This window comes from Lates calcarifer, linkage group LG9 (genome assembly GCF_001640805.2).
Source record: "Lates calcarifer isolate ASB-BC8 linkage group LG9, TLL_Latcal_v3, whole genome shotgun sequence".
NCBI lineage: Eukaryota > Metazoa > Chordata > Actinopteri > Centropomidae > Lates > Lates calcarifer.
In genome coordinates this window covers 1-26,395 of record NC_066841.1, presented here as the reverse complement: position 1 = coordinate 26,395, position 26,395 = coordinate 1, and the positions used below count along the sequence as shown (strand labels likewise).

Genomic DNA, 26,395 nt, shown 5'->3' with positions numbered 1-26,395 from the left:
GGCTGTTCTTCCAGCGGCTGCCGAGCGGGGGCGCTGTTGTCACCCTCCTTACCCATAAGCGGGGGAGTGAGAGGTGCATGAAATGGAGAAAAATGGCGGATCATGTGCAGGTAAGCAGAGGTTTCATGTTTTTGTAACCGACAGTTTCTCCATGAGCGTGAGAATGAGTCTGAGCGCGGATTCGGGTGCTGTGTTCCCGGCACGGAGGCTGTGCACGGCCGCTGCGGTGCAGGAGGCGGCCGCGCTGGTACTGTCCGGCGGTAAAAGAAAGGATGTGGCCGCCTGTGTTGACTTGTGGCCTGCTGTCATTGCTCGGGTTGGCTGGATGCAGGGTTAGCTTGTGTTAGCTACGGAGGAGGGGGGGATTTCAGGCTGGATAACGACAACAGAAGCCGCGCAGTGTGTGAGTTAAATCCCGCACGGTTCCCGGTGGTCGTGCCGGTTGAAGGCGCGGCTCCACCGGCGAAACGGAGCGAGATATCGGCGTATTTTAGTGAAGTAAACAATAAAACACAAATGCTGGCCGCGGACGGATAGCTGTCAGGCTAACACGAAGTGGTTAACTGTCAGTTTGGCGCCAGTGTGTCCCACAGTGTGAACATTTATCATATTATAAACTAATTCTCTGACTTATTCTCCTGTGCTTTTTACCCCAAAGTTTAAATATTTAATTCTTGTCCTGCTGAGCTAAAGGTAGCTGCCCCCTTTAGCCAGCTAGGCTAACGTTAGCTTCAGCCCCAGACGTCAACTTCTCCCGCCCGAGTCCATTTGAAAACATGATTCGGTTTGTCGGGACTGTTTGTCCGTAAATCAGGCTTCATGCCCGCCGGTGTTGTCTCGCGGCTGCCCGGGCACGGTTAACACCGAGCTGAGGGCACCGGGGATTTTACACCGGGGGTTGTTTATGTGCGTAACCAGGCAGTGGTGGTGTTGTGTTTAGCTAGCCTGCTCCAGGCTAGCCGCTCCGACACATGTTTGGGAATAACGAGGAGAGGAGGATGGAGGAGGAGAGGGTGGATGGATGAAGTTGAAGTGCAGGATTTCTCCTCGGTGCTTTCACTTCTCCCTCCTGCTCCTCCATTATTTCCCAGAGAGGAGATACTCCGCTGTTTCAGTTTGAGAGCTAACTCCATGTTATTGTTGTATTAGCAGCCTGTGCCGCTGCTCTGTAGCTCTGCAAGGAACACAGCTACAGCAGCTTAAACCGGCAGTGTGGATGTCAGTTGAATGTATAGTGGTGTTGACAGTGGTCAGTGATCATGAGCAGCCTCAGCCTCCATGCTGGAAACAGAGCCGCACTGAGCTGTGCAGCATGGAGGAGCTGCATCACTGACAGTTTCTCTGGAAGTTTTCCAAACAAGCTGTAAGATGTTTTTACACTGGTTTGTCACATGAGTCTTACAGGAGGGAAAATAGTCTTTAATAAGGTCATAATTTCCATCTCATTTTTATTTTTAATAACTGTTTAAAAACTATTTAAATATAACATCACAGGGGATGACACTGACTATCCATCATCTCTATGGCTGCAGATTATTTTCTGTATTATTTTCCATATGAATCAATAAGTTATTTGGGCTATAAAATCTCCAAAGTGCTGTCTCATATGTTTTGTCCAAAATCTAAATCAGTTTCATTTACTGTGAATCCACACCTGTGAGAAACTGAAAGCAGCAAATTATCTCGTTATTTTAACTTTAATAAATGACAGAAAATATTCATTGATAATCAGAATATCTGCAGATACATTTTCTGGCGATCAGTTGATTGACAAATTGACATCATTGTTTCAGCTTTGTAAAAGATATTTTTTGAATATATTTTTGTTTAACTGAGCTTTAGCATCACCTAGTGAGGGACGACACAAACTATTCTGCTGTGTCTGGAAACAGAAAATCTAATCTAATCTAAACTGTCCTCCATGTGTTACTCTCTGCAAAATAAAGTGATTTCACAACGTTTATCTCTGATGTGAAGATATTTCCAGAATCCTCAAAGACTTATTTCACCATATGGATGAAAATATTCCATCTGCTGCTTTTTAAACTGTTTCTCAGGTTGTGTTTCTCGTCCAGGTTGCTGGAAATTACATTTATGCATTGTTTTATGAAGAAAATGTAAAATAATAGAAAGTAACATAACAATATTTAGATTTTGTGGGGTTTTCAGCAGCAGCCAGTAACAGTGAGTCTCTGCAGAGCCTCCAGTTTTTTGACTGGAACCAGTCGTCCAGCTGAGTTTGCCTGTTTTACTCTGTGATACCACGTATACATACCTCATGTGCACACAGCTGTACAGTCAATAGAGTCTGTTTTTTGCAGCACTGGGAGACTGGGTTCATAATTTAGTTCTGAGACAACCAGCTGATGAATTGATTGTCAGAAAATTAATCGCCTCCAATTCTGATTAATTGTTAAAGTAATTTATTACGAACAAATGTCAAATATTTTCCTGTTCCAGCTCCTTAAATGTGAGGATTTTGCCTCTTTTTACAGAACTGTTACAGTTACAGTACTGTTTCTTCTAAAGTCAGAAAAATCACAAAGTTTGATCTAGAATCAGCAGAAATCACATTTTTCGTGTTCAGCATCTGGACGAGAAAGACGCACAAGTTTTTGGCTTCTCTCTGTTTTGCTTGTTTATTTTCAGGCCGTCTGTTCGTCCGTCTCAGTCTCATGAACGTGATAACTCGAGACTGCGTTGAGGGAATTTCTTCAGATTTGGCACAAAGATCCACTGAACTGTGTAAAATCTGATGGTTAAAGGTCAAAGGTCAAGCTACCTGTGACCCAGCTTCACTGTGTTCATATCATATATCATCTGGCCGTTATTCAGCACCATAACTCAGGAGCAGACGGGGAGATTGTGACCATTTTTCTCACAACTTGACTGCTTCTAGTTGTAATCTGAATATCTGTTTGTTCCTCTGTTGGTTGGACGTCAGCGTCGTACTATTTTCTGACATTTGATGGATCAAGTAACAAACTGACTGATAAAAAAATGAAAGTTAGTGTTAGTTGCTAAAATAAAGAAGATAAAGAACCTGATACCTTAACTGTGCGCTCAGAATCAGAGGTATTTTTGTGCATACAGGGAATCTGACTCTGTGCTGTGTGAGGAAACCAGAGCAGCAGAAACTGTGTTCAGAGATGGACACACAGATGAGGTTTATATTGAGGCTGTTACTGTGAACTGTCAATATGTAACTCACACAGTCGGATGTTGATGGATGTTTGAGCTCCTCGTTCACAGACGAGGCCGAGGTCAGATCCAGATCCTGGTCTCAGATCTGTGTCTGATTTACTCATGTGCCTGTTACTGAGGCTGATTAATTAAGAAGAAATTATTTGGTTTAAACTGTGAGGTTGAACTGACTGATTCCAGTTTAACCTGGTTTTTCAGCTGAAGACTTTAAACTAACACTTGATAAAAGGCAGGAACCAAACTCTCTGAGGTGTTTTGTCAGAGTGTTTTATCTTTGTTTTCTCAGTCGGGCTACGACTGACAACTGTTGCCATTATCAGTTAATCTGCAGAATATTTTCTCAGTGAACTGCTAATCAGTTTATCTAAAGATCCAGTTACATTTTGTTTTCACTTTCCTGTCATATAAGACAAAGACGAGCAGCAAGATTCCCCAATTTAGGATCTGGAACCAGGAAATGTTTGGTGGTTTAACTTTAAAGATAACTTATTAATCAATAACCAAAACCGTTAATTATCTGTCCATCAGCTGATCATTTCATCTGAACTGTTTTATTAAGTTTTTCTGTGAGAGAAGTTGTGTGGCCCAGAGGATCATTATAAACTGCTGTTTACAGTCGAAACAGATTATTGATTCATCAAGAAAATAATCAGCCGACTAATCAATAATGAAAACAGTCATGAGTTATAGGCCTTGTTCAGTTTCTAACGTGTCTGCAAGCACAGTTCTGTGCTTTTCAACTAAACATTGATTAGCTGATCAACAGAAAATTGATCGGCAGCTATTTTGACTTTTTGATTAATTGTTATTTTTCATTTGTTGTTTCCTTCTGACTGAATATCTTTTTTTTTGACTCTTGGTTTGACAGAACAAGGCATCTGAAGGTGAGCTGTCAGTTGATGAACTGCTTGGATTATTGATAATTGATTGCCTAAGGCGTTTACCAAACAAAAACACCCAGACCTTTCTGTTCAGCCTCTCAGACACAGAGAGTTGCTGTTTTTCTCTGGTTTAATATGAATATCTTTAGGTTTGTGGCTGGAACAGACTCTGACATCAGCTGTCAGCTAATTGATTGATTAATCATTAAAGCTGTAGTAGTTCAGACGATGTTCCAGTGAAGAGGAAGCTGGATGGTTTCCTGCTCTCATTCCTTTGGTGTAATTAATCTCAGCCTGGCTGTGTTGAACATGTTCACGTCGTTTCCAGTTTAATGAAGCCGCGTCACGTTTCTGGGTGTGGAAGTTAAAAATGTTTCATTATCTTCTGCTGCCGCCTCAAAGTTCTTCAGCCATGTGAAGTTTCCACCGTGATATTTGATGCTGCCGTGTGTCCGCACCCTGATGCTTGTTGTAACTGAAAGCAGTTAAACCATGTGTGAGAAAGTCAAGCAAACCCGCCGTTCATTTCTTAGGAAGTTGTAAAACCAGCTTCTCCTGACAGAGACACCAGTTTAATCATTTCACAGAGCTTTTTACTAAAGTCATTATTTCCTTCTGATGAAATGTTTGCTCTGTGAACTGTGCAGGTTACATCTCTTACTTTAGCATTATGGCCAAAAAAATCTAAATTCAAATCTTGATTTACTTCAGTTGGTTCAAAGTTCAGTCTGAAACGTGAATGAAGCATCACAGTTTCTATGATTTCACCTGTGGGAGTGATGCAGAGCTGCACCTCCTGCACTGCTGTCGTCATTATGCATATTCAAAACATACAGACAGAGCACAGACGTCCACTTAGATAACCAAACACAACTGAGAGCAGCAGAGTTTTTAGTTTAAACAGAAGCATCTCTATCACTAACACAAACACACTAACAGATGGAGCGGTGGTATTCCAGCAGCTCCTGTGTTCTGCTTGGTAAAATCACTGATTTTGTCAATGGAGTCTGGTAGTGATACACTGGCAAAAACATTTACTTCTCTTTATTCTCAAAACATGGGAGAATGAGGCCCTAGCCTCAAAAATACTGGAGTTATCCATTAACCAGACTAATTCTACACATCGCTGAGCTCTGGTCAGAGGTCCAGTGAATTCTAGTCATAATTATGCTTTGTGTTTAGGACAGGTCCGTACATTTTTGACTGACTGATTTATAGTTTTACACGTTGTTGAATTGATATTTGCTCAGTTTAAGTTGTTGTCAGTTGTGTTCCGACTGCAGCCAGGATTATTTTCATGGTTGAAAATGGATAAATGGAAGGATTCAGTCAGTTGATTTACTGGTGCATCACCTGTGTGATAAATGCTGAATCAACACAAAGCTCCACACGTGGATATAAAATAGGAGCAGTAGTTAAAAACATCTGTCAGGCTGCACACGTCCAAAACAAAAATAGAAGTGGTTTGGTTTAAAATTAGAAACCAAAAACCATCTGTCGGCTGGCAGACATTGTCTCGGGAGCAGAAACAGAAACTGGGAGGGATGTGAGGAGTGGATCCAGAGCTCGGCGTTTTACTGACATCAACTCGCCTGAAACCCGCCACAAACCATAATCAGAAGTTTTGTGCATCTGTTTACAAAATGTGAACATGATCTGCAGCAGCCTGGGGTTTGGTTTGTACTCAACAATCTGATGAATCCTACATCAGCTTGGACTTCTTCAGAAGTCAAGACCGAGTCTCTGCACATGAGTGTTTGATCAGTGAATGATCTGATGGAGTCTGACTCGTTAACACCTGCTCAGTCTCCTCCACAGGAAACTGTCACTATTAATTCAACTTTTCCAGGTAAATTTCCATTAAATCCATTCCAACATTTCTTAGAAGAATAATTATCTGCCCTCTCTTGGTATTTAATCGTGGACAGGTCTGCAGGTGAGGCTGCTGTGACGTGTTAGTGAGAACATGTGATTCCTGGACTCTGGTCACGGCTGAGTCTGATGGAACAATAACGTAGATGACATTAGAAGGTTCCCGTCCAAAAAAACCAACATGTAATTATCTTTAATTGCTTGTTGATATTTTGGCACAAGATTTTTTTAATGAAGGTATTTCCTCTGGTTCAGACGCTCTGTGAAGGGCAACAGACGTGAAGAGGACTTTTATGATGATAGAAATGATCTGTCTGCAGTTTATTGTGCTGAAACTTTAACCACATTATCACACTATCACTGTCACATGATCACCACACCTCTGCTGTGTGTGTTTTATAACTCGGTCTGATGCAACTTTATCAGAGTGAATTAAAGTGTTTGGCTTCATCTGGCGCAGCAGACGTCTTGTGTGCAGGCAGGGTTCAGTTCTGAGCTCTTATCTGAGGCCAGCAGAGTTTCACAGCGAACAGACATGATGTAACCCTGTGTCGTACCTGCTGCAGATAACGCCGCTCCACACCTCATCACTTGTTCTGCACGTCAACACACTGTACACCCGAACGCCTCACACCAACACGAGCAGCGAATGCAGCATCAAATGAAACATGAATCCAGACCACCTCTGATGTTGTCCTTTAACGTGGTGGCTCCACCATGTTGAATTTATTTATCAGTAACTGGCATCTCACTGTGACTGTGCATGACTCAGCACTGTTCCTGTGTCACATGAACAGAGCTTGATATCATTAAATATATGGGAGTGAATGTATGTTTGCATTTGATTATTACGTCAGAAAACTGACGACTCCGTCTGCTCCAAATGTGCCTTCTCATAATGCTATTTGTAAACAGTAATGTGATGGTATTCTATATGGAGACACGAAGGGGAAAAACTCAGCAGAGCTGCAGGGTTTGAACTTGTGAACATTAGAAATGAGTGAAAAATGTCCAGTTTAATGTGAATATATGCAGCGTTTTCTCTGAGTTAGTGGAAGACAAATAAATTTACATTCTCAGTTAAAAATATACAATTTCACATCATTTTGCACCATTATTATCAGAATATCTGTGTATAGAAATGTGAAAAAGCTAATGTGAAAAGATAATAAATAAACCCAAAAAGAGAAGTTCACCAGGAACAAACTACAGCCAGAATCCAAAGATTCAGTTAAATTTGATTCTTTCCTCGATGATTTTACGTTATCATAGTAACCCTGATGTATAATTTGAAATGATAACTTTCATTATCTGTTACTCTGGTGGTTGTTTCTTTGGCTATTTAATAAGTTATTTGATTTATAAAAACTCTTCACATTTCCCAGGGATCGAGGTGACATTTTCAAATGTCTCGTTTTGTGCGACTGAAAGTCAAAAAGCCAAAGATTTATAATTGAGAATGATTGATAGAAACAGCTTCAGCTTCCCTAACCCTAAACAAATCATTGATCATCAGAACTGTTGCATTAATTCATTTTCTGCTAACTGACAAACTGTTTCTGTTTTTTCCGAGTCAGAAAACCATGAACCCTGTTACCTCACAATCTGCCCCACATGTGGAGGTAATTAGACGAGAACTGCAACTACCAATCATTTTCATTATTGATTATGTGGCAGGTATTTTGTTGATGAATCATTTTAGTCTGTAAAAATGTCAGAAAACACATTCATCAAAGTTACTGCACCAATGTTCAGCATTTTTGCTCTGAAATGAACGGACACTGATTAAATATTTACAGTTACTCTTCTTTTTGATTAATTGAATCGACTGAATGTTTCAGCCGTGGTTTGTTGACATGAAGTTACTCCACATGTCGACCTGTGGGAGAAATGATTATCAGTTCATCAGTTTTTGTGTGTGTGTGAGGAACATGACGTCCTCTCTGTGAGTTTGGTTCTTGTTGTAAAATCATGAATGTGTCTCTGTCGGTCACTGATAAGCCCTGTGTCTTCCCTGTGTCTGTGTCTATCTAGGGCCTTGCCCAGCTGGAGATCCTGTGTAAGCAGCTGTATGAGACTACCGACACCGCCGTCCGACACCAGGCAGAGAAAGCTCTGGTTGAGTTCACCAACAGCCCCGACTGTCTCAGCAAATGTCAGCTCCTGCTGGAGAGAGGCAGTGTGAGTGACTCTGCTACAGAAACATCTTTTACTGAGTTAAAGCAGCATTAATAAACATTTATAAAATCTGCCATTACAAGGAAAACTTCTGTGTTCTGGACACTGTGATATATAGAGATGATTCTGGTTAAACTAAAGGATCTGTCTCTGTAGGAATCCTGTCATCATGTTGTCACACACTGAGAGTAACAATCAGAGGATTACAGTTACATTGATTTTAGTCCCTACTGATCATTTACACCCAGAGACGTGGGAAAATAATATATCATAAATACAACCTCAACCAGCAGTTCTTACCAAGCTGTCTCACCACAGATAAAATCATTGTTTTCTTATGACTGCATTCAGTTTAAATGTGTTTTTATTGTTTAATTTGAGCTGTAACACCACGTGTTCTGATGTGTCTCTCTGCTCAGTCGTCATATTCTCAGCTGCTTGCGGCCACCTGTTTGTCTAAACTGGTATCTCGAACCAGCAACCCTCTACCGCTCGAGCAACGCATCGACATCCGTGAGTATCTCTCCGCCTCTCACACGTCAACTTAAATGTAACTGCGTCTGTGTCACATGAAGAGAAAGAAATTCAGTAAACACAGATATTCTAAAACATGTTGTTTCGTGCGAAGGCGAATGACGTGCAGGGAAATGTGGACGTGTTCAGCGAGCCTGCACACGCTGCTGCAGACTGGGTTTAGTTGCCAATTTGCCTGGAGAACACAAAATTAGATTTTGTCTGTAATAAACAGTCAGACTGTAGGTTTGTGTTTGGGAACGTGCTACACAAGCGCCTGTTTGATGAGTGTGGACTGAACTGGACCTGGTCTGGCTGCTTCACTGTTTGTTAACTGGTTCCTAAAACCTAATATTTGATAGAAAGGTAAAGCACAGAGGCTTCGAACTTTACCAGACATACTTCTCTTTACCATTTAAACCTTCTGTTTCTGATCCACCACCATTATACTGGTCACGTTTCCACTGCTGATATTTAGCTTCTCCTTCAAATTACTGTGCATCAAAACACACGTTTGGAAACAAACTTAACTGTTATTTGCATCTTATGTAATTGTTCCCAGAGATCTGGATTGATAAAAATAAACTCCCAGATGTGAACAGTCAAAACTGAGACGCAGCTGCTCATGAAATCTGTCTGAAAATCTGCTGCTGAAACTCTGAGTTTTGCTGCTTCAGTCTCACAAAGCTGCTGTTATTGTTTGTGTGACGTTCAGGGAACTATGTGCTGAATTATTTGGCCACGCGGCCGAAGTTAGCGGCGTTCGTGACCCAGGCTCTGATCCAGCTGTACGCCAGGATCACCAAACTGGGCTGGTTCGACTGTCAGAAAGATGACTACGTCTTCAGAAACGTCATCGCCGATGTCACACGCTTTCTACAGGTGAGTGTGTTTGATCATGTGATACGACAAACAGCAGGTTTGTGTAACAGCACGTGTGTGTTTAAGCTGTGTTGTTGGTGTGTTTACAGGATAGTGTTGAACACTGCATCATCGGGGTGACTATTCTGTCCCAGCTGACGAATGAGATCAATCAGGTTTGCTCCTCCTCCTCCTCCTCCTCCTCCTCCTCCTCCTCACTCACCTTCATCTTTCTGTCTCTGTCGTGTTGAAGATGTTTAACGTCTGTTTTTTCCTCCTCAGGCCGACACAACGCATCCTCTGACCAAACATAGGAAGATCGCTTCATCATTCAGAGATTCCTCTCTCTTCGACATTTTCACTCTCTCCTGCAACCTCCTCAAACAGGTACATTCACCTCCTCAAACAGGTACATTCACCTATTTTAAAAAATCTGAGCCCTGATCAAAACACGAGGAATTTCTCTTGATGAAAATATATAGCAAGTTCTGCAAGTCAAGAAGCATAAATAGAAAAATGGAAAGCTGACTTTTTTTTTCTTCAGAAACAAAGTGAACAAACAGTAAAAATCAGTAGCTCTTACAAATATAAAAATAACAATAACACAAAAACAGTTAGAGAACACTAAGAAGAATTTAATCACATTTTCGGTGATTAAATTTCAGCTGAATAAATCCTGGCTCTGCACTGAGCTGCTTTCATTTTCACTTCTGAAATAATTCCCCTCAGCGAAGCTTTTACGAGCGTCGTTCTTCACAGCGTCTGACCTGCAGCCACAGGTTGTGGATAATAAGTTTATGGCAGTTGGCACAGACGCAGCAAAATAAACAAAGGATCAGAGTTAATGTGTCTGGAATCATAAACACGTTACTGAACTTTAACCGGGCACCAGCTGGAGAAAAATATAATCATCCTGCTCCGACCACACAGAGATAAACCACTGCAGGACTGAAGACTGATGCAGACTCTGGTTCTCGGTTTGTTTTCAGGCTTCGGGGAAGAACCTGAACCTGAACGATGAGTCTCAGCACGGTCTCCTCATGCAGCTGCTCAAACTCAGCTACAATTGCCTCAACTACGACTTTATAGGAACTTCCACAGACGAGTCGTCGGACGACCTCTGCACCGTACAGATCCCCACGTCATGGAGATCAGGTAGCTGCTGACAGACAGGACAGGGGTTCCACTAGATTTGTTCATTTCCATTTTTTATTGTGGATTTTAAGGTTTCTCTAAATTAAAAAAAGAGGTGATGCTTAATGTTTTATATTAAGTTTTCAACAAATGGAGAGAGAAAAGATCAGGAAAGGCAAAAAAATCTGCAGATTGTTTTTTAATTAGCAGGTGTAAACAGTGTAAACAGGTTAAAATGTTTATTGTCTGTGTGAAATGTTGCAGTTTAATTTGAAGCTGAAGCTGAAAGTGTGAAACTTTTCAGTTTTATAGTTGAATTGTCTGTGTTTATTTAAGAAGTGGAAATAAGTTGAAAGATGAAACTTTGGTTTAAGTCCTGCAGGAAAACACTGAAATAACTGTGACAGATTCCTCTTTGTTTCTTTCCTGCAGCGTTTCTTGATTCCTCCACCCTGCAGCTCTTTTTCAATTTATATCATTCCATCCCTCCGTCCCTCTCCCCGTTGGTAAGTGACGTCAATCAGGAGTTTGACAAGTTCTTAACATTTTGTTCAGGTCATGTTTTAGTTTAATGTATTATTGGTCCTATAACTTCTCATCCTCATAACTGAGGATTTAATTACAGATGTTACAGGTAGTCAGTCATAGTTGAGACACTTTAATCATTTACTGCTGCTGCTAACTTTCATGGTCCTGACTGAGTCCCAAAAAAGAAAGGAAAGAGCAGCGTCAACAAACAGGAAACAAATGAAACAAAAATCTTTGTCTTTTCTCTCCATATAAAGAGGTTCTATCTGTAAACTACTCTTCTGAAATCTGATAGGATTTGATTTGTCGTATTTAGACTCTTTATTTTACCTGTTTCCTGATTTCTGGCTCAGATTGGACGTTATAGGTCCACATTTATCCAGAGTAAGCTCTGAAGCCTCCTGTCTGTGTGTGTCTCTGTGTGTGTGTCTCTGTGTGTGTGTCTGTGTGTGTGTGTGTCTCTGTGTGTTGTGTGCAGGTGTTGTCATGTCTAGTTCAGATCGCCTCTGTCCGGAGGTCTCTCTTCAACAACGCAGAGCGAGCAAAGTTTCTTTCACACCTGGTGGATGGAGTGAAGAGGATACTAGCGAACCCACAGGTAAATCACACACCTGCTCCTTCACACAGGTACATCTCTCTCTCTCTCTCTCTGGTCGTCTGATGTTGTTAAACGTCGTTGTGTTTCAGTGTTTGCCTGATCCTAATAACTACCACGAGTTCTGTCGTCTGCTGGCGAGGCTGAAGAGTAACTACCAGCTGGGCGAGCTGGTCAAAGTAGAAAACTACCCTGAAGTTATTCGACTCATAGCAAACTTCACCGTCACCAGTCTGCAGGTGGGTGCGTCACAGTGCAGCAGCATCATGGGAGAGAGTTTCTGATTAATAATATGAAACTGCTGATCCTCTCCTCAGCACTGGGAGTTTGCCCCCAACAGTGTTCACTACCTGCTGAGTCTGTGGCAGCGTCTGGCAGCGTCGGTCCCTTACGTCAAAGCCACCGAACCTCATCTGCTGGAGACCTACACTCCGGAGGTCACCAAGGCCTACATCACATCGCGGCTGGAGTCGGTCCACGTCATCCTCAGGTAACGTCTGCTGACTCAGCTGACTGTGATTCCTCTGTTCTGTTTCAGTTATAATACCAGACTCCACCCAGGGCTGTGAAACGTAGAGAACAGGTTTAGTTTAATCTGTCTGACGGTGTTTGCTCCACAGAGACGGTTTAGAAGACCCTCTGGACGACGCCGGCCTCGTCCAGCAGCAGCTGGACCAGTTGTCCACCATCGGGAGGTGTGAGTACGAGAAGACGTGCGCTCTGCTCGTCCAGCTGTTCGACCAGGCGGCTCAGACCTACCAGGAGCTGCTGCAGTCCACCAACTCGAGCGCCGCAGACATCACTGTGCAGGAGGGTACGAACACGCCCATCGCTGACGTTAGAGGAGGGATATTTGATTTATTTTGTAATGGCTGGTCTTCCTCTGTGTGCAGGGCGGTTGACATGGCTGGTTTATATAATCGGGGCGGTGATCGGTGGACGGGTGTCGTTTGCGAGTACGGACGAGCAGGACGCCATGGACGGAGAGTTAGTCTGTCGGTAAGAATTCAACAACCCTGAGGATGTTTTCAGGAACTAATACAAGACAACCATCTTTAAACCAGTTCATCTCATCAGTTTGGAACATTGACCTGTGATGTTAAAGAGAGAGGGATCTGGTTTCTGTTTTTATACGTGGATCATCTTCATCTTCCCTCTTCTGAATCCCAGTTTCTTCTAAAAACTTCTTCAGTGTTTAGAGTTCATTTCTCTGTAATTACCTCCTCCTCAGTTTTAATTTTCCAGCTGATAAAGTCTGAGGCAGTGAAGGCCTTTCTCTGTCTGATCAGTCTCAGTAATAATTATTTCTCCTCGTCAGTTTTCCCGGCATCGTGATCTTCTGAAGACTTGTATTGACTGAAACACTCTAAGCTCATTTTGACAAACACTCTCTGTAGTTTGCAGAGGGTTTAATTCATTTAATCTTCTCCAATCCACAGAAATGTGTTGAATGAAACTTCATGTATTCTCAGTGTGTCTGCTACTGTAGATATTCACCACTTAATGAAACAGAGAGAAACCGCTGAATGACTGTGAGTGAAAGTACAACAGGTGGATCTGTATTCATGGAGTGAGGTGAATGTGTGAAAGCCTGAAATGTCTCATGTTGTGTGTCTGGAAGATGCTTCAGCTCATGATTCACTGACTGTCTGTGACCTGTTCATTCCCTTTCTCTCCGTCCGTCTCAGGGTGCTCCAGCTGATGAATCTGACCGACTCTCGGTTAGCTCAGGCCGGTAACGAGCGACTGGAGCTGGCCATGCTCAGCTTCTTTGAACAGTTCAGAAAGATCTACATTGGAGACCAGGTGCAGAAATCCTCAAAGGTACGAGCTGCTTCAAACCGTTAACGCTGTGTGAGTTGTATTAACCCTGCCGCCCCCTCCCTCAGTAACCCTGCGGTGTTAGCGGGGGGCCAGGTTGAGGGGCGAGCAGGTCTTTGTGTGTTAGTGCTGATGGCAGCAGCCTCAGCTCAGTCTGCTGCTGCTCATGTTTTTACTGTTTGCCGTGGTTCATGCTGACTGACTGAGTGTGTTCTCTTTGTTCGGGGCAGAAACTGCAAAATGTGAACGTCGCAGATAAGTGGTGCCACGTAGAAACTGTAGTTTGTCTGCACGTGTGGCCGTCTGGTCTGGTATTAGCCCCCATACACCCCCCACCCCACCCCCAAAGTGTAATTTAAATCCAGGATGTGTTTGTGCAGTAGAGACCTCAGAGCAGTTACATATAAAACTGTCAGTGTGTCCAGCTGCTGATGAAGTGGATCAGTGTTTCCACCACAGGAACTTAACAACCTGTAGCTGACTGTGTGTCCATGTCTCAGGTTCTGCTTTGGTTTCCTCTGATCGTCACTGCCGAGCTCCTGGAACTAAAGTTGGTTCCAGCTCAGGAGGTGATACCAGGTCCTGTCAGCATCAATAAAACAGGACGTTTAGTTCTTAAACCCACATGATTGAACTATTTGGCCTTAAACTGTGAGCTTCAGATTCACAGTGATGGTTCAGTGTAACAGGGAGAGCGGAGCCTCTGTTGTGTCTCTGTGTAACTGTGGTTCTTCAGGTTGGATCTCCCTCTGACTGAGTGAGAGTCAGAGTCGTTCAGAGTGATGCTGTAGGTCAGTTAAAAAATATAAAGGAGAAGAAACCGAGTTTGTGTTTGTTACAGTCACAGCACTTCCTGGTCCGGAAGGAGAAGAGGATCATGGGTAATATAGACTGCTGTGCCGTGATGAATACAAACCCACTGTAAACAGCCTCGTTAAAACCATAAATCAGAAACGTTCTGGTTTGTTAAACGAAGCGGAAACAAAAGGCAGAACCTGGAACTGAAGCTTCACAGGTTCATTAAGTTTGTGTTTCTGGTTTTCATGAAGCGAATCAGTCAGTTCAAACAAGAACCAGCATCAGACGAGCTGCTGGACGTCTGACACTGTGTCTCTTAGCTCTGCTGATATTATAGATATTAAATCTTTGAGTGTTCACATTGTTTGAGCTGTTTGCTGTTTGTGTTCCTGCAGCTTTATCGACGACTATCAGAAGTTCTGGGGTTGAACGACGAGACGATGGTACTCAGTGTCTTTATAGGGAAAATGTGAGTAAGAGAAAAAACTAAGATGGTTGAATGTGTCGGTTCATTAAAGGCTCCATTTCTCACCCGAACAGGAAACTGTGGAGGAGGATTTTTACCCAGAATTCAAATGAAAAGAGAAAATAAACAGAGTGAAATTTAAATTAAAGGTGTAAATGTAGCTTTTTAGTCTTTATGTAAATGAGGAAGATGATGATTAATTAACCTGCAGCTGTAATCGGTGTTAACTAATTAAAAATAGTTGTGTCTCTCTGATGATTTTCTGTCTCTCAGAATCACGAACTTGAAGTACTGGGGCCAGTGTGAACCAATCACCTCCAAGACACTCCAGCTACTGAACGACCTCTCGTTAGGATATCCTTCATCAGCGTGTCACTGTGTGTGTGTGTGTGTGTGTGTGTGTGTGTGTGTGTGTGTGTGGTGTGTGTGTGTGTGTGTGTGTGTGTGTGTGTGTGGTGTCCAGAGCCTCCATGTTTCTCGTCCTCGTGAGCGTCAGGTGACAGGAAGGATTATTATTATTATTATTGTTGTTCTGATTGTTCTCATCTGATGTGAGTTTGCAGAGTGACTGAAGTTTTGTGTTTAAAGATATAAACTGTTCCTGGATCAGTGTTTTCTCCTTGACTTCATGTGTTCACATACAGCAGTGTGAGGAAGCTGGTGAAGCTCAGTGCTGTTCAGTTCATGTTGAATAACCACACAGTGAGTACTTCACTGACCCTCACAGGTCTGTTAACATATATCAGATATACGTTTATATTAGATATTAACGTCCTGTGTGTGTGTGTGTGTGTGTGTGTGTGTGTGTGACAGAGTGAACACTTCTCCTTCCTCGGAGTCAACAACCAGTCGAATCTGAGCGACTATGAGATGTCGAACCACCTTCTACACGGCACTGGGACGCCTGCTGATGGTCGATCTGGGTAAATACACGTCATGAAGGAGAATTCATGAGGACTCACGTTATTTAGAGAATCTGACTTTACTGACACCAAACATTTTTTATTTAACTTTATTTATAACACCTGCAGCTGCAGGCTTCAGCTCTGTCCAACACAGAATCACAGCTGCTAAACAAACGATGGTTTATACACAGAACATTTGATCAGTTACTCAGAGCAAACAACAACACTGACTTTATAAAGGATAAAAACTAATGAACAGGAGTGAAGTGTTGAGATAAAAACATGAAGGAAAATACGAGTAGAGAAAGTCGATAATGTTGGAGTTTTATTTGAAAATCAGCTGAAGGACGAGTTCATGTCAGATTCATTCATTCATGTGTGTGTGTGTGTGTGTGTGTGTGTGTGTGTGTGTGTGTGTTTACAGGCGAGGACGAGGACCAGTTTGAACAGTTCATGTTGCCTCTGACGGCTGCGTTTGAAGCTGTGGCTCAGATGCTGAGCACAAACACCTTCAATGAGCAGGAAGCCAAGGTGAACACACACACACACACACACACACACACACACAGTATGATATATAATGATAATACTGACAGAATAATCCAGATTCCAGAGGCTGAGATAAAACCTCAGAGCAGTCAGGAGCTTCATGTTCATCACAAACACCTGCTGTTTATTTAAATTCATCTAGGACAGTTGGAAACAAAGGCCTTAAGAAAGTTTTCAAAGTCTTAAATTTCACTAAGTAAACTCTCATATCTTGTCTCTGTCCTGCTGCGATGATTAGACGATCGACGCTGCTGTGATAATTAATGCTAAAATCTTACATTTTAGAATTTTAGAATCTCAATGGTTCATTGTATTAATGTTTAAGTGATTGATCCATTCATCAGGGAAGCACAGTGTGATGTACATGTAAATAAATCGATGTTGATAATGAGTTGTGGGTGTAAATCATCTCTGCTGGTTTCCTGTCGTCCTCTGACTGAAGCAGGTTTTATCTTTTATCCTGTTTAAAAGGCAGAAACCCTGCAGCTACATTAACCATCAGATGAGGTGTGAGTGATTGAGCTCAGCAGGTGATTGATTAGTGTAAAGTGAATGTGATTGATGAGTCACAGAGAACGAGTCCAAACAGAACAACTGTAACAGAGTTTTACACTCATCTTCTTCTTCTTCTCTTGTTTCCTGTAGAGGACTTTGGTGGGTTTGGTCCGGGACCTGCGAGGCATCGCGTTCGCCTTCAACGCCAAGACCAGCTTCATGATGCTGTTTGACTGGATGTATCCTCAGAGCTGACGCCTGAGCAGCCGCACCGCTCTCTGCTCTCTAACCTGTGAACTGTGTTTGTATGAACCTCAGTCTGAGTCCTGTCCTTAACCCAGACCCTCAGATACCCGGCCTACATGCCCATCCTGCAGCGGGCCATAGAGCTGTGGTACCACGACCCAGCATGCACCACGCCTGTCCTCAAACTGATGGCTGAGCTCGTTCACAACAGGTGAAGGACTCATCGCTGCGTTCACATCCAGCGGGAAAGACGGGTTTCCATGTTGAGATCCTGGTTTTCAGGTGGTCTCAGTCCAGCTCTTTAGTTTCACAGCTTCTGTGTTGTTTTTTCTTTAGATCCCAGCGGCTACAGTTCGATGTGTCGTCACCTAACGGCATCCTGCTGTTCAGAGAAACCAGCAAGATGATCACCACCTACGGTACTGTCTCCAAAATAACAGAATAATAATGTTCAGTCAGAAATAAGTGCAGAGAATCTTCAGATTAAAACCTTCCTGATTCTGGATCAGAGTGAAGATCTGATCCCTCCTCACACCATCACTTTATTTATGGAGTTCATTTGAATTCATTTGAATAAATGACGTGTTGGTTTGAATCTGACTGAACACATCAGCTGATTCATCGGTCTGATCATGAAGCATCAGTTTACTGCCTCTCCCTCTGTGTTTAACTGTTAAAAACTGAAACTTATTCATATGAGTATTTATATTTATTGATGTAACTGTGGGTCTGTAGTTCTGCTGTCAGATGTGTGTTTATACTTTTAATCACTGAACTTTCCTGCTGCTGAAGCTGATCAGGCCACAAACACTTTATTTAACTCAATTGATTCAGTCTTTGGTTTTTGTGGTGACCGTATCATAAAATATCTGTTTGTTGGGTTAACTGATACAGACGTCTGAACAGAGTCTTCAACTGTGGATATTTTAAGTTGTTAAATCTCAGAGAGCTGAACTGATCGATCAGTTAATTGATCAGTCGACTGATTTTTCATTCCACAGTCGATTAAAATCCGATCGGTAATCTGTCCTGTCTTCCTCTTCTCAGGGAATCGTATCCTGACGTTGGGAGAAGTCCCGAAGGACCAGGTGTACGGGGTGAAGCTGAAGGGCGTCAGCGTCTGCTTCGCCATGCTGAAGGCCGTGCTCAGCGGAAACTACGTCAACTTCGGGGTCTTCCGTCTGTACGGCGACGACGCTCTGGACAACGCCCTGCAGACCTTCATCAAACTACTGCTGTCCATCCCCCACAGTGACTTACTAGTACGTTCAGCTGCGTGATGTGTTCACTGACCGACACTAACTCATCTGTTACTCAGTCAGAGCTGCAGGCGCAGGCCGAAACCTCCTCCATGTTTTTATTTCGTTTCCTGCTGCAGACGAACACAGGTCTTTACCTGTACACAGGAGGATCAGTGTGGGACTGATGGAGATATTATTTTATTCATATTTTCAGTTCAGTGTAAGAAAAGCTGCTGCACCTTTTGTTCCAGAAAAATGTTGAAAAGTTCTATTGTAGTTTAAAGGTTCAGTTCTGTGTTGGAGTTTGTGTTATTCTACATTCTGACACGTTTTTCTGTAAATGTCAGTCAGTTCCAAATATCAGTTATCGGTCTCTTGATTATTAATAATCAATATCAGCCCTGAAAAACCACATCGGTTGATCCCTGGTGTCAGTTTAAAGATCCAGCAGTTATTTCTTTGATTCAGTTAATGAACTGGTAACAGCTCTCTCTCAGCGTTGGGTTGAAATCTGAAACCGGTGCAGATCCTCCGCTCGTCGTTTTGTCTGTAGAATCTAAAGCTGACTCAGTCTGACGGACTGAGCAGAGCTGGACTTTGACTCTGACTCTCTGTCCCTGCAGGATTATCCTAAGCTCAGTCAGTCCTTCTACTCTCTGCTGGAGGTGCTGACCCAGGACCACATGAACTTCATCGCCAGCCTGGAGCCTCACGTCGTCATGTACATCCTGTCCTCGATATCAGAAGGCCTCACCGCGCTCGGTAAAACACACCGGAGGTCGCACTTTATTTTAACCAGCGTGCACGTGACTGTAGGTGTTACATCTGTGTGTGTGTGTGTTTCAGATACGATGGTGTGCACGGGCTGCTGCTCCAGTCTGGACCACATAGTGACCTACCTGTTCAAACAGCTGTCGCGCTCCACGAAGAAGCGTCCCACTCCGATGGCGACGGACGATCGCTTCCTGCACATCATGCAGCAGCACCCGGAGATGATCCAACAGGTGAGAGGCTCCTGCTCACCTGAGAACACCCCCCACCCCCCCACTGGGCTTTAAACTCCTCCTGCAGGTGTGTGACGTGTGGCTGATCCCTGATCTGTGCTTGTTGTCGTACAGATGCTGTCCACAGTTCTGAACATCATCATCTTCGAGGACTGTAGGAACCAGTGGTCGATGTCTCGGCCTTTGTTAGGCCTCATCCTGCTCAACGAGAAGGTAAACCTCACACACACACACCTGGATCACCTCAGTGTGTGTGTGTGTGGGTGTGTAATAACACTTGTGTGTTTGTGCAGTATTTCGCTGACCTGAGGAACAGCATCGTCAACAGTCAGCCGCCTGAGAAGCAGCAAGCCATGCACTTATGTTTCGAGAACTTGATGGAGGGAATAGAGAGAAATCTACTAACGAAGAATCGGGACAGGTGAGTCGCACGTCGCTGGTCACATGGGCAACGAGTCTGCAGGTCCTTCAGAAGGATCCATATAAACACGAGGCCTTTATCTGAGTTTAACTGAATCAGTGAGTCTGCAGGAAATCTAACACTGACGGCAACATCCAGATTAAACCGCTCACACTAAACCTCACCTGTGCACAGCACCACACACACTGACAGTCAGTATATATTCATAACCATTCACCCTCTGACAGGTAGGATTCATAGAGTAAAGACACATGCAGGTTAATGAGCAGAGCTGAGATCAGCTTCACAGAGCCACCAAGCATCTGTTCTCTGTATTTACACTGTGTCTCTGTAGATTTATTACTACCTCCCATCTTTGAATCAGCCCGTCACTATTCACCCTTTACAGCTCTGGAAGTTATTACAGAAATGTGAGAAATGTCTGAATCATTTTTAGACACCAGAGGTGAAATCATCCAGTCGTCATCAACAGAAAGAAAAATGAATCATCAGCAGCAGAAACATTTGCTTTTTAGTCACGTTAGCATGTTAGCATCACGGCTCTGTGGAAACCTGTGACCTGCTGCTCACACACCTGGAGGAAGAAGTGATTACATGACAAAATAATGATGTTGATGTGTGTGTGTGTTGTGTTCAGGTTCACTCAGAACTTGTCGGTGTTCAGGAGGGAAGTCAACGACAGCATGAAGAACTCGACATACGGCGTCAACAGCAACGACATGATGAGCTGACATTCCACACAGCAGAGTCTTACCCAGCTGCAGACAGAGCTCACCCCTCCCCTCACCCCTCCCTCACTCCTCCACAGCAGCCTCCCCGCCTCCCCCCACCTCCCCTCCCCAACCCTCTCTGCATCAGCCCCCCTCCCGCGCCTCCTCCCCCCGGGCCCGGATGCCTGGGGATCACCTCCTCACCCCGACCCACGACGTTCGGGATCGTTGGTTAACTTCAGCGAATAACGCCCCCCTCCCTCTCCCCCACACGCCCCTCACCCCCTCACCCCTCCCTCCTCCTTTTTGATATAAGCATATATAAATATATACAGATCTATTTTAAAGCCAGTCTGCGTTGGTCTGACTCGTCTGGCTGTCCTAACAGAGGGAGGGGTCGCATGTCTAAGCACTCGAAATCACTCACAGAGGAAGGAGAGAGTGCTGTGGATGTAGACGGAGGTGAGGTGTGGGTGAGGAGAGGTGAGGTGAGGAATGCCGGTAAACGTAGTAATCCGCTTCTGCCTGCCTTGTATAGAAAAACACACAAAAAACCAAGTGTACATTTTTTTTCGTAACATTTTGAACAATGTTTATAATGATCGAATTTAAAACACAAAGATGACAACAGAAAAACAACAAAAAAACAAAACAAAAACCGTGTGATTGAGCTTTTTACAGTGTAGTGAGTTAGTGCAACTGTCTGTCTGCGTGGGGAGCGAGCTTTCCACAGAGCTGGAGAGGTGAGAGGGAGGACGGGTGAGGATGGGGGGGGGTAAACAGAGCTGCAGGGTGGCCACAGGAGCGCTCAGGCTGCAGAGCTGTCACCATGAACAGGAAGCAGAGGTACACACACTAACAGAAAGGGAGAGTCAGAGCATCCACGTTGTACATTTTTCTCAGTCTCTGGTTGAAGTGATGTAAATAGCCACGTTACCCCGCAGCAGCAGGCCCGGCGGGATTTAAAGGGACAGTTCTGCTATTTATCAACCTGGGTCTTATTCTCACCATCGCGTCCTCGTCTGACTCCGAGATTCTGTCAGAAAAAACTGACCTGAAAATATAAAAACTAACTTTCTGCAGCTCGACAAAACTCAGAGAGATGATTTAAAAGAAAAGTGAATGAGAAGCACTAAGATAAAACATTAAAACCAACAGGAGGAACTGATACAAAGATACTGGAGATAAACAAGAAAACAGCTTCATTTCAAACCAGAGCGGATTCAGTTCATCGTTTCAGTCATTTGATTTATTTCTGATCAATCAATCAGCTCATCGTTTCTGCTCGGCTTCTAATGTTTGTCCAAAACTCAAACTGTGATAAAGACAAGAAACCAGCAAATACTCACTTCAGAGAACCAGTGAATGTTTTTTACATTTTTGTTTTAACCACGTGATCATCAAAATATTTAGAGATGAACTTTTTGTTAATTAATTGGCTGATCGTTTTAGCTCCACATTCATATTGTCAGATATTCAGTTTAATGTCACAGGAGACAGCAGATAAATATATGCACATTAAAACAGAACTTTTTTTTTTTAGTTTTACTACAAAAAATAAGAATTATTAAAGTTTCCAGTTAATTTTCTGTCAATCAATTAATCGACTGATCGTTCTGCTCCAATTCAGAACAGCCCAGAACTCAAAGCTGCACAGTTCATTCTCACATAGAGCTGCAACAATTTGTCAGTTAATTGATTAGCGAGTCAGCAGAAAATACATTTGGTAAAAATACCAAAATCTTACAGTTTGCAGCTTCTGAAATCTGAAGATTTACAGCTTTTTCTTTGTGACGTCTGAGAAATATCTCAAAACATCTGTGGGGAGTTTTTCTTTTCTGTCTGACAATTTATTGACAAAACCAATAATCAGGACATTAATCAGATAAACTGCAGCAAATATTCACATTGGAGTTGAGAGAAGAAATTAATATTTGGCATTTTTGCTTTAAAGATTCATCGACAATCGAAACAGCTGCTGATATTTTTAGTCTCTGGTTTGAAATGACTTCTGTAGAGTCTGAGAAACTTTAGGAGGCTCGAGTTTCTTGTCCTGATGTAAAATGTTTTGCTGGAGTTGCCCGGAGCCAGAACGGCCGCAGTTATTAGGCTGAAAAATACCGTAATTTCCATTTATGACGTCCCGTCTGGTCTGGCCCAGCTCCGCCTTTCTCCCCAAATTAAAGCAGAACACGAGACCCCCCCGTCCCCGTCCCGGAACACCGGAGAGGTGGTAGTGGGGTCTTGTATTCACACACTCGCTTGTTTGCCTGCAACGATCGACGTGTAAGCAACATGGTCACAGCTACATTTTCCCCTCTGGTAGGCTGGGTGCAGTTTCCACCATTTTGTTTACACTCTGGATTCCTCGGACCAGGTTTTGGGACTGCCCCCCCTCCCCCCCTTCAGGTCCTGCAGTGGAGTCCTTTTGGTGTGTGTGTGTTGTTATCTGTGTGCGTGTGTGTGTGAGTGTGAAGTGGCTCTCTGTTGCCTGGTGTGTATGTGGCGTCTCATGGTGCTCGTGATGGAGCTCAAACAGCCAAGGTCTGTGCCACCGCATAGGACAGAATATAATGAATAATAATTCAAATGGAGGGAAGTCTACCACAGTTCCCGGATCTCGAGACATCTGGCCATCAGAGCTCCCTTGAAGGAATCCAGTTTAGTTTTAAATATCTGAAGAATATTGCATTGAACCTTGGTAGAAGTCAGAACAGTGTAAAAAGAGAAGCAGGAGTGGAGTCTATTAGCAACTTGTGTTACTCTCTACGATGTTGCTGCTAACTGTTTGTGACAACTAGCTCATCTCTAACCATGTCAGCACTCATGGATGTTTATTGAGTTCCTAAGTTTTGGTTTGTGTCCCTGATGTGAATGTGTTGGGTCCATAGAGTGAATAGCTGTTTGAGTTGTTTGGATGTCTGCTACATATAGTGTAAGCATTGTGACTGCAAATAAACCTCATTGATTTTTACATCGCTGCCGCCTCTCTCTCTTTATTCTGCTCAGGTCACATTAAAGGCTCATTTATGCTCCTGATTTGTCCATTTCAGATGATGTCACCAGTGACTTTGACATGGATGTGAAGCAGTACGTCCACCAGGGGGCAGCTTTCAGATTTCCGATGGGTTCTGCTCCACTGTATCTGTAGCTAAGGTAAAAACAGGTGAGCAGGAAACACCCTGCTGTGAGCCCACATCTTAGTGTTTCAGTTGTCAATCCTTTTCTGTGCTGCCCAAAAATAGTGAAGCTAGCTAAGTCTTCCTATTTCATCATTCCAAATACTAAAACAAAAAAGGAAAAGGCTCGTCATTCTGTTTTTCCTACTGTAACTAACGATTGAGCATAAATGAGCCTTAACATGGTGTTTGCAGGTGTTGCAAAGTCTTAGATTCTCAAGTCTTCATCTTAAATTTTCTCTCTGACTGTTGGAGACATTATGTATCTATAAACTGAAAAAACACTAACCACTGCTAGCTACAATAGCTAATGAATGAAATATATGAGCTAATTCTAAGGCTACTTCCTGATTCTCAGATTCTAATCATCAGTCAGAGACCACACAGTCGACTGAGATTCTAATGGTCAATACTTTGTTTATTCGACCTAAATTCTTTATTCACAAGTCTGAATTCATGATGAGGGTCAGGCTGCTATAATGAATTTCAACTTTATGTTAAGTCCCTGAAATATGTGATATGAGAGAATAATCTCACCAGTGACAGGTCTAACTGCCTAAAATTATCCTTTTTATTTACTATTTTTATTAATTACATTTTTGTTCTTCTATGCTTTAATTTTCTATGTAATTTGTCTTTATTAAAATATTAGTTCATTACACTGTATGAAGTATTTTAAAGTTCATGAATGTTCGCCTTAGACTTTGTATTTGGTCAAATTACCAAAGAAAATGTTCGATCAGAACCGGAGCACAATGAGCCGACCAATTCGCGTTTGTTGATGTTGGCTGACGTGTGACGTCATCGGCGTCAACGCATGGCGTCATTGAACGTGACCGGCAGACGGGGAGAGCAGAGCGGAGCAGAGCGGCGGATAAACAATGTCAGGAAACTGACTGAAAGGAAAAAGTAAGACCAACGTTCGAGGCGTCGCTTCGTGTTGTTTTATCGCAGAGAAACTCCATTACAGAACAAGTCTGGGTGTTTGGAGCTGGTTTTATCCAACACGGTTGAGGCTGGATGCTGAGGTAAGCTAGCAAGCGTTAGCATTAACATTAGTCTACCCTTTTCATTGAACCTCTTGGCTTTTTAAAAATTATTTTCAGTCGTCTTTAAAAGTGGGTTAGAGTGTGTTTATGTTTCTGTGGCTACAGTGACCATGACATGAGGTGCACGGATGAAATGTTGATGGTCGTTTGTTTATTTCTCTTTGTCTCTTTCTTGCTGTTGTTGTTGATGTTGTGTTCCATCTTGTTTATTCTGAGCTCATTCGTGGTGGTTTAGCATTACGTTGTGCTCATTTTGCATCGTTGTATGGTCAGCTTTTTGTCTCTGTGTTCATCTTGCATTGTTGTGCGTCTCAGGTTTGTGTGCTGTCTGTGTCAGCTTTGTTTCACCTCAGTGTTGCACTGGATTGTGTCTCATGGTTATCCATCGATGGCCTGTTGTGTATGTCAGTGTTGAAGTCATTTGTTTGTGTTGCCTTGATACTCAATTGAGTACAGAGTTGTTTTAAATACAGATTTGGATATTAGATTTTAACTTTCTGCTGCCTCACAATAACATCAAAATTAAAGAGAACTAAACTTAAGCTTTGGAAGTGAAAACGCATTGTCATGGTTAAACTGCTGATGAGGAATAGGTAGTACTATATTGATCATTTTCATCTGTATGTTGCTCTTTGATTTCCTCCAGGTGTCACCACTTCGTCCATGACGTCGTTCACAATCACAGAGATGTCGCCCATGATGGGAGAATCATTGTTGATGATGAAGGAGACACCATCCGTGATCAAAAGCATAATATACTAAGGTGTTTAGAAGAGTAAAAAATGTCACAGTATAATAACATATAAAAAATGGTGAAAAAAATTTGTCACAGTTAAGTATATTGTCAAAAAATGTCATAGTATAGTAAGGTATCAAAAATGGTCAAAAAATATCATAGTATAGTAGTACGTCAAAAACGGTCAAAAAATGTCATAGTATAGTAAGGCGTCTAAAACGGTCAAAAAATATCGTAGTATATTAAGGCGCCAAAAACCATCAAAAAATATCATAGTATAGTAATACGTCAAAAACCGTCAAAAAATGTCATAGTATAGTAAGGCGTCAAAAACCATCAAAAAATGTCATAGTATAGTAAGGCGTCAAAAAATGTCATAGTATAGTAAGGCATCAAAAATGGTCAAAAAATGTCATAGTATAGTAAGGCGTCAAAAATGGTCAAAAAATGTCATAGTATAGTAATACGTCAAAAACCATCAAAAAATGTCATAGTATAGTAATACATCAAAAATGGTCAAAAAATGTCATAGTATAGTAAGGCGTCAAAAATGGTCAAAAAATGTCATAGTATAGTAAGGCGTCAAAAATGGTCAAAAAATGTCATAGTATAGTAATACGTCAAAAACCATCAAAAAATGTCATAGTATAGTAAGGCGTCAAAAACATCAAAAAATGTCATAGTATAGTAAGGCGTCAAAAACGGTCAAAAAATGTCATAGTATAGTAAGGCGTCAAAAATGGTCAAAAATGTCATAGTATAGTAATACGTCAAAAACCATCAAAAATGTCATAGTATAGTAAGGCGTCAAAAATGGTCAAAAAATGTCATAGTATAGTAAGGCGTCAAAAACGGTCAAAAAATATCAAACTATAGTAAGGCGTCAAAAACGGTCAAAAAATATCGTAGTATAGTAAGGCGCCAAATACCATCAAAAATATCATTGTATAGTAAGGCGTCAAAAACCATCAAAAAATGTCATAGTATAGTAAGGCATCAAAAACCATCA

The 26,395-nt window shown here is 42.4% G+C and overlaps 1 protein-coding gene across 1 annotated transcript; it reads left to right on the top strand.

Moving 5' to 3' along the window:
• Window positions 1-23,396, top strand: xpo7 (exportin 7). The gene is given in 30 exon segments (XM_051072729.1): window positions 1-110; window positions 7,535-7,579; window positions 7,992-8,138; window positions 8,555-8,648; window positions 9,364-9,530; window positions 9,620-9,685; window positions 9,792-9,896; window positions 10,499-10,664; window positions 11,076-11,149; window positions 11,650-11,769; window positions 11,859-12,005; window positions 12,084-12,256; window positions 12,387-12,580; window positions 12,660-12,765; window positions 13,455-13,590; window positions 14,781-14,854; window positions 15,125-15,208; window positions 15,493-15,553; window positions 15,665-15,715; window positions 15,717-15,774; window positions 16,181-16,287; window positions 16,951-17,039; window positions 17,150-17,257; window positions 17,383-17,465; window positions 18,094-18,308; window positions 18,911-19,049; window positions 19,134-19,291; window positions 19,406-19,504; window positions 19,585-19,712; window positions 20,350-23,396. Coding segments are annotated over 30 exon segments (3,321 nt in total). The 5' UTR covers window positions 1-77; the 3' UTR covers window positions 20,444-23,396.
• Window positions 23,397-26,395: the final 2,999 nt, after the last annotated feature.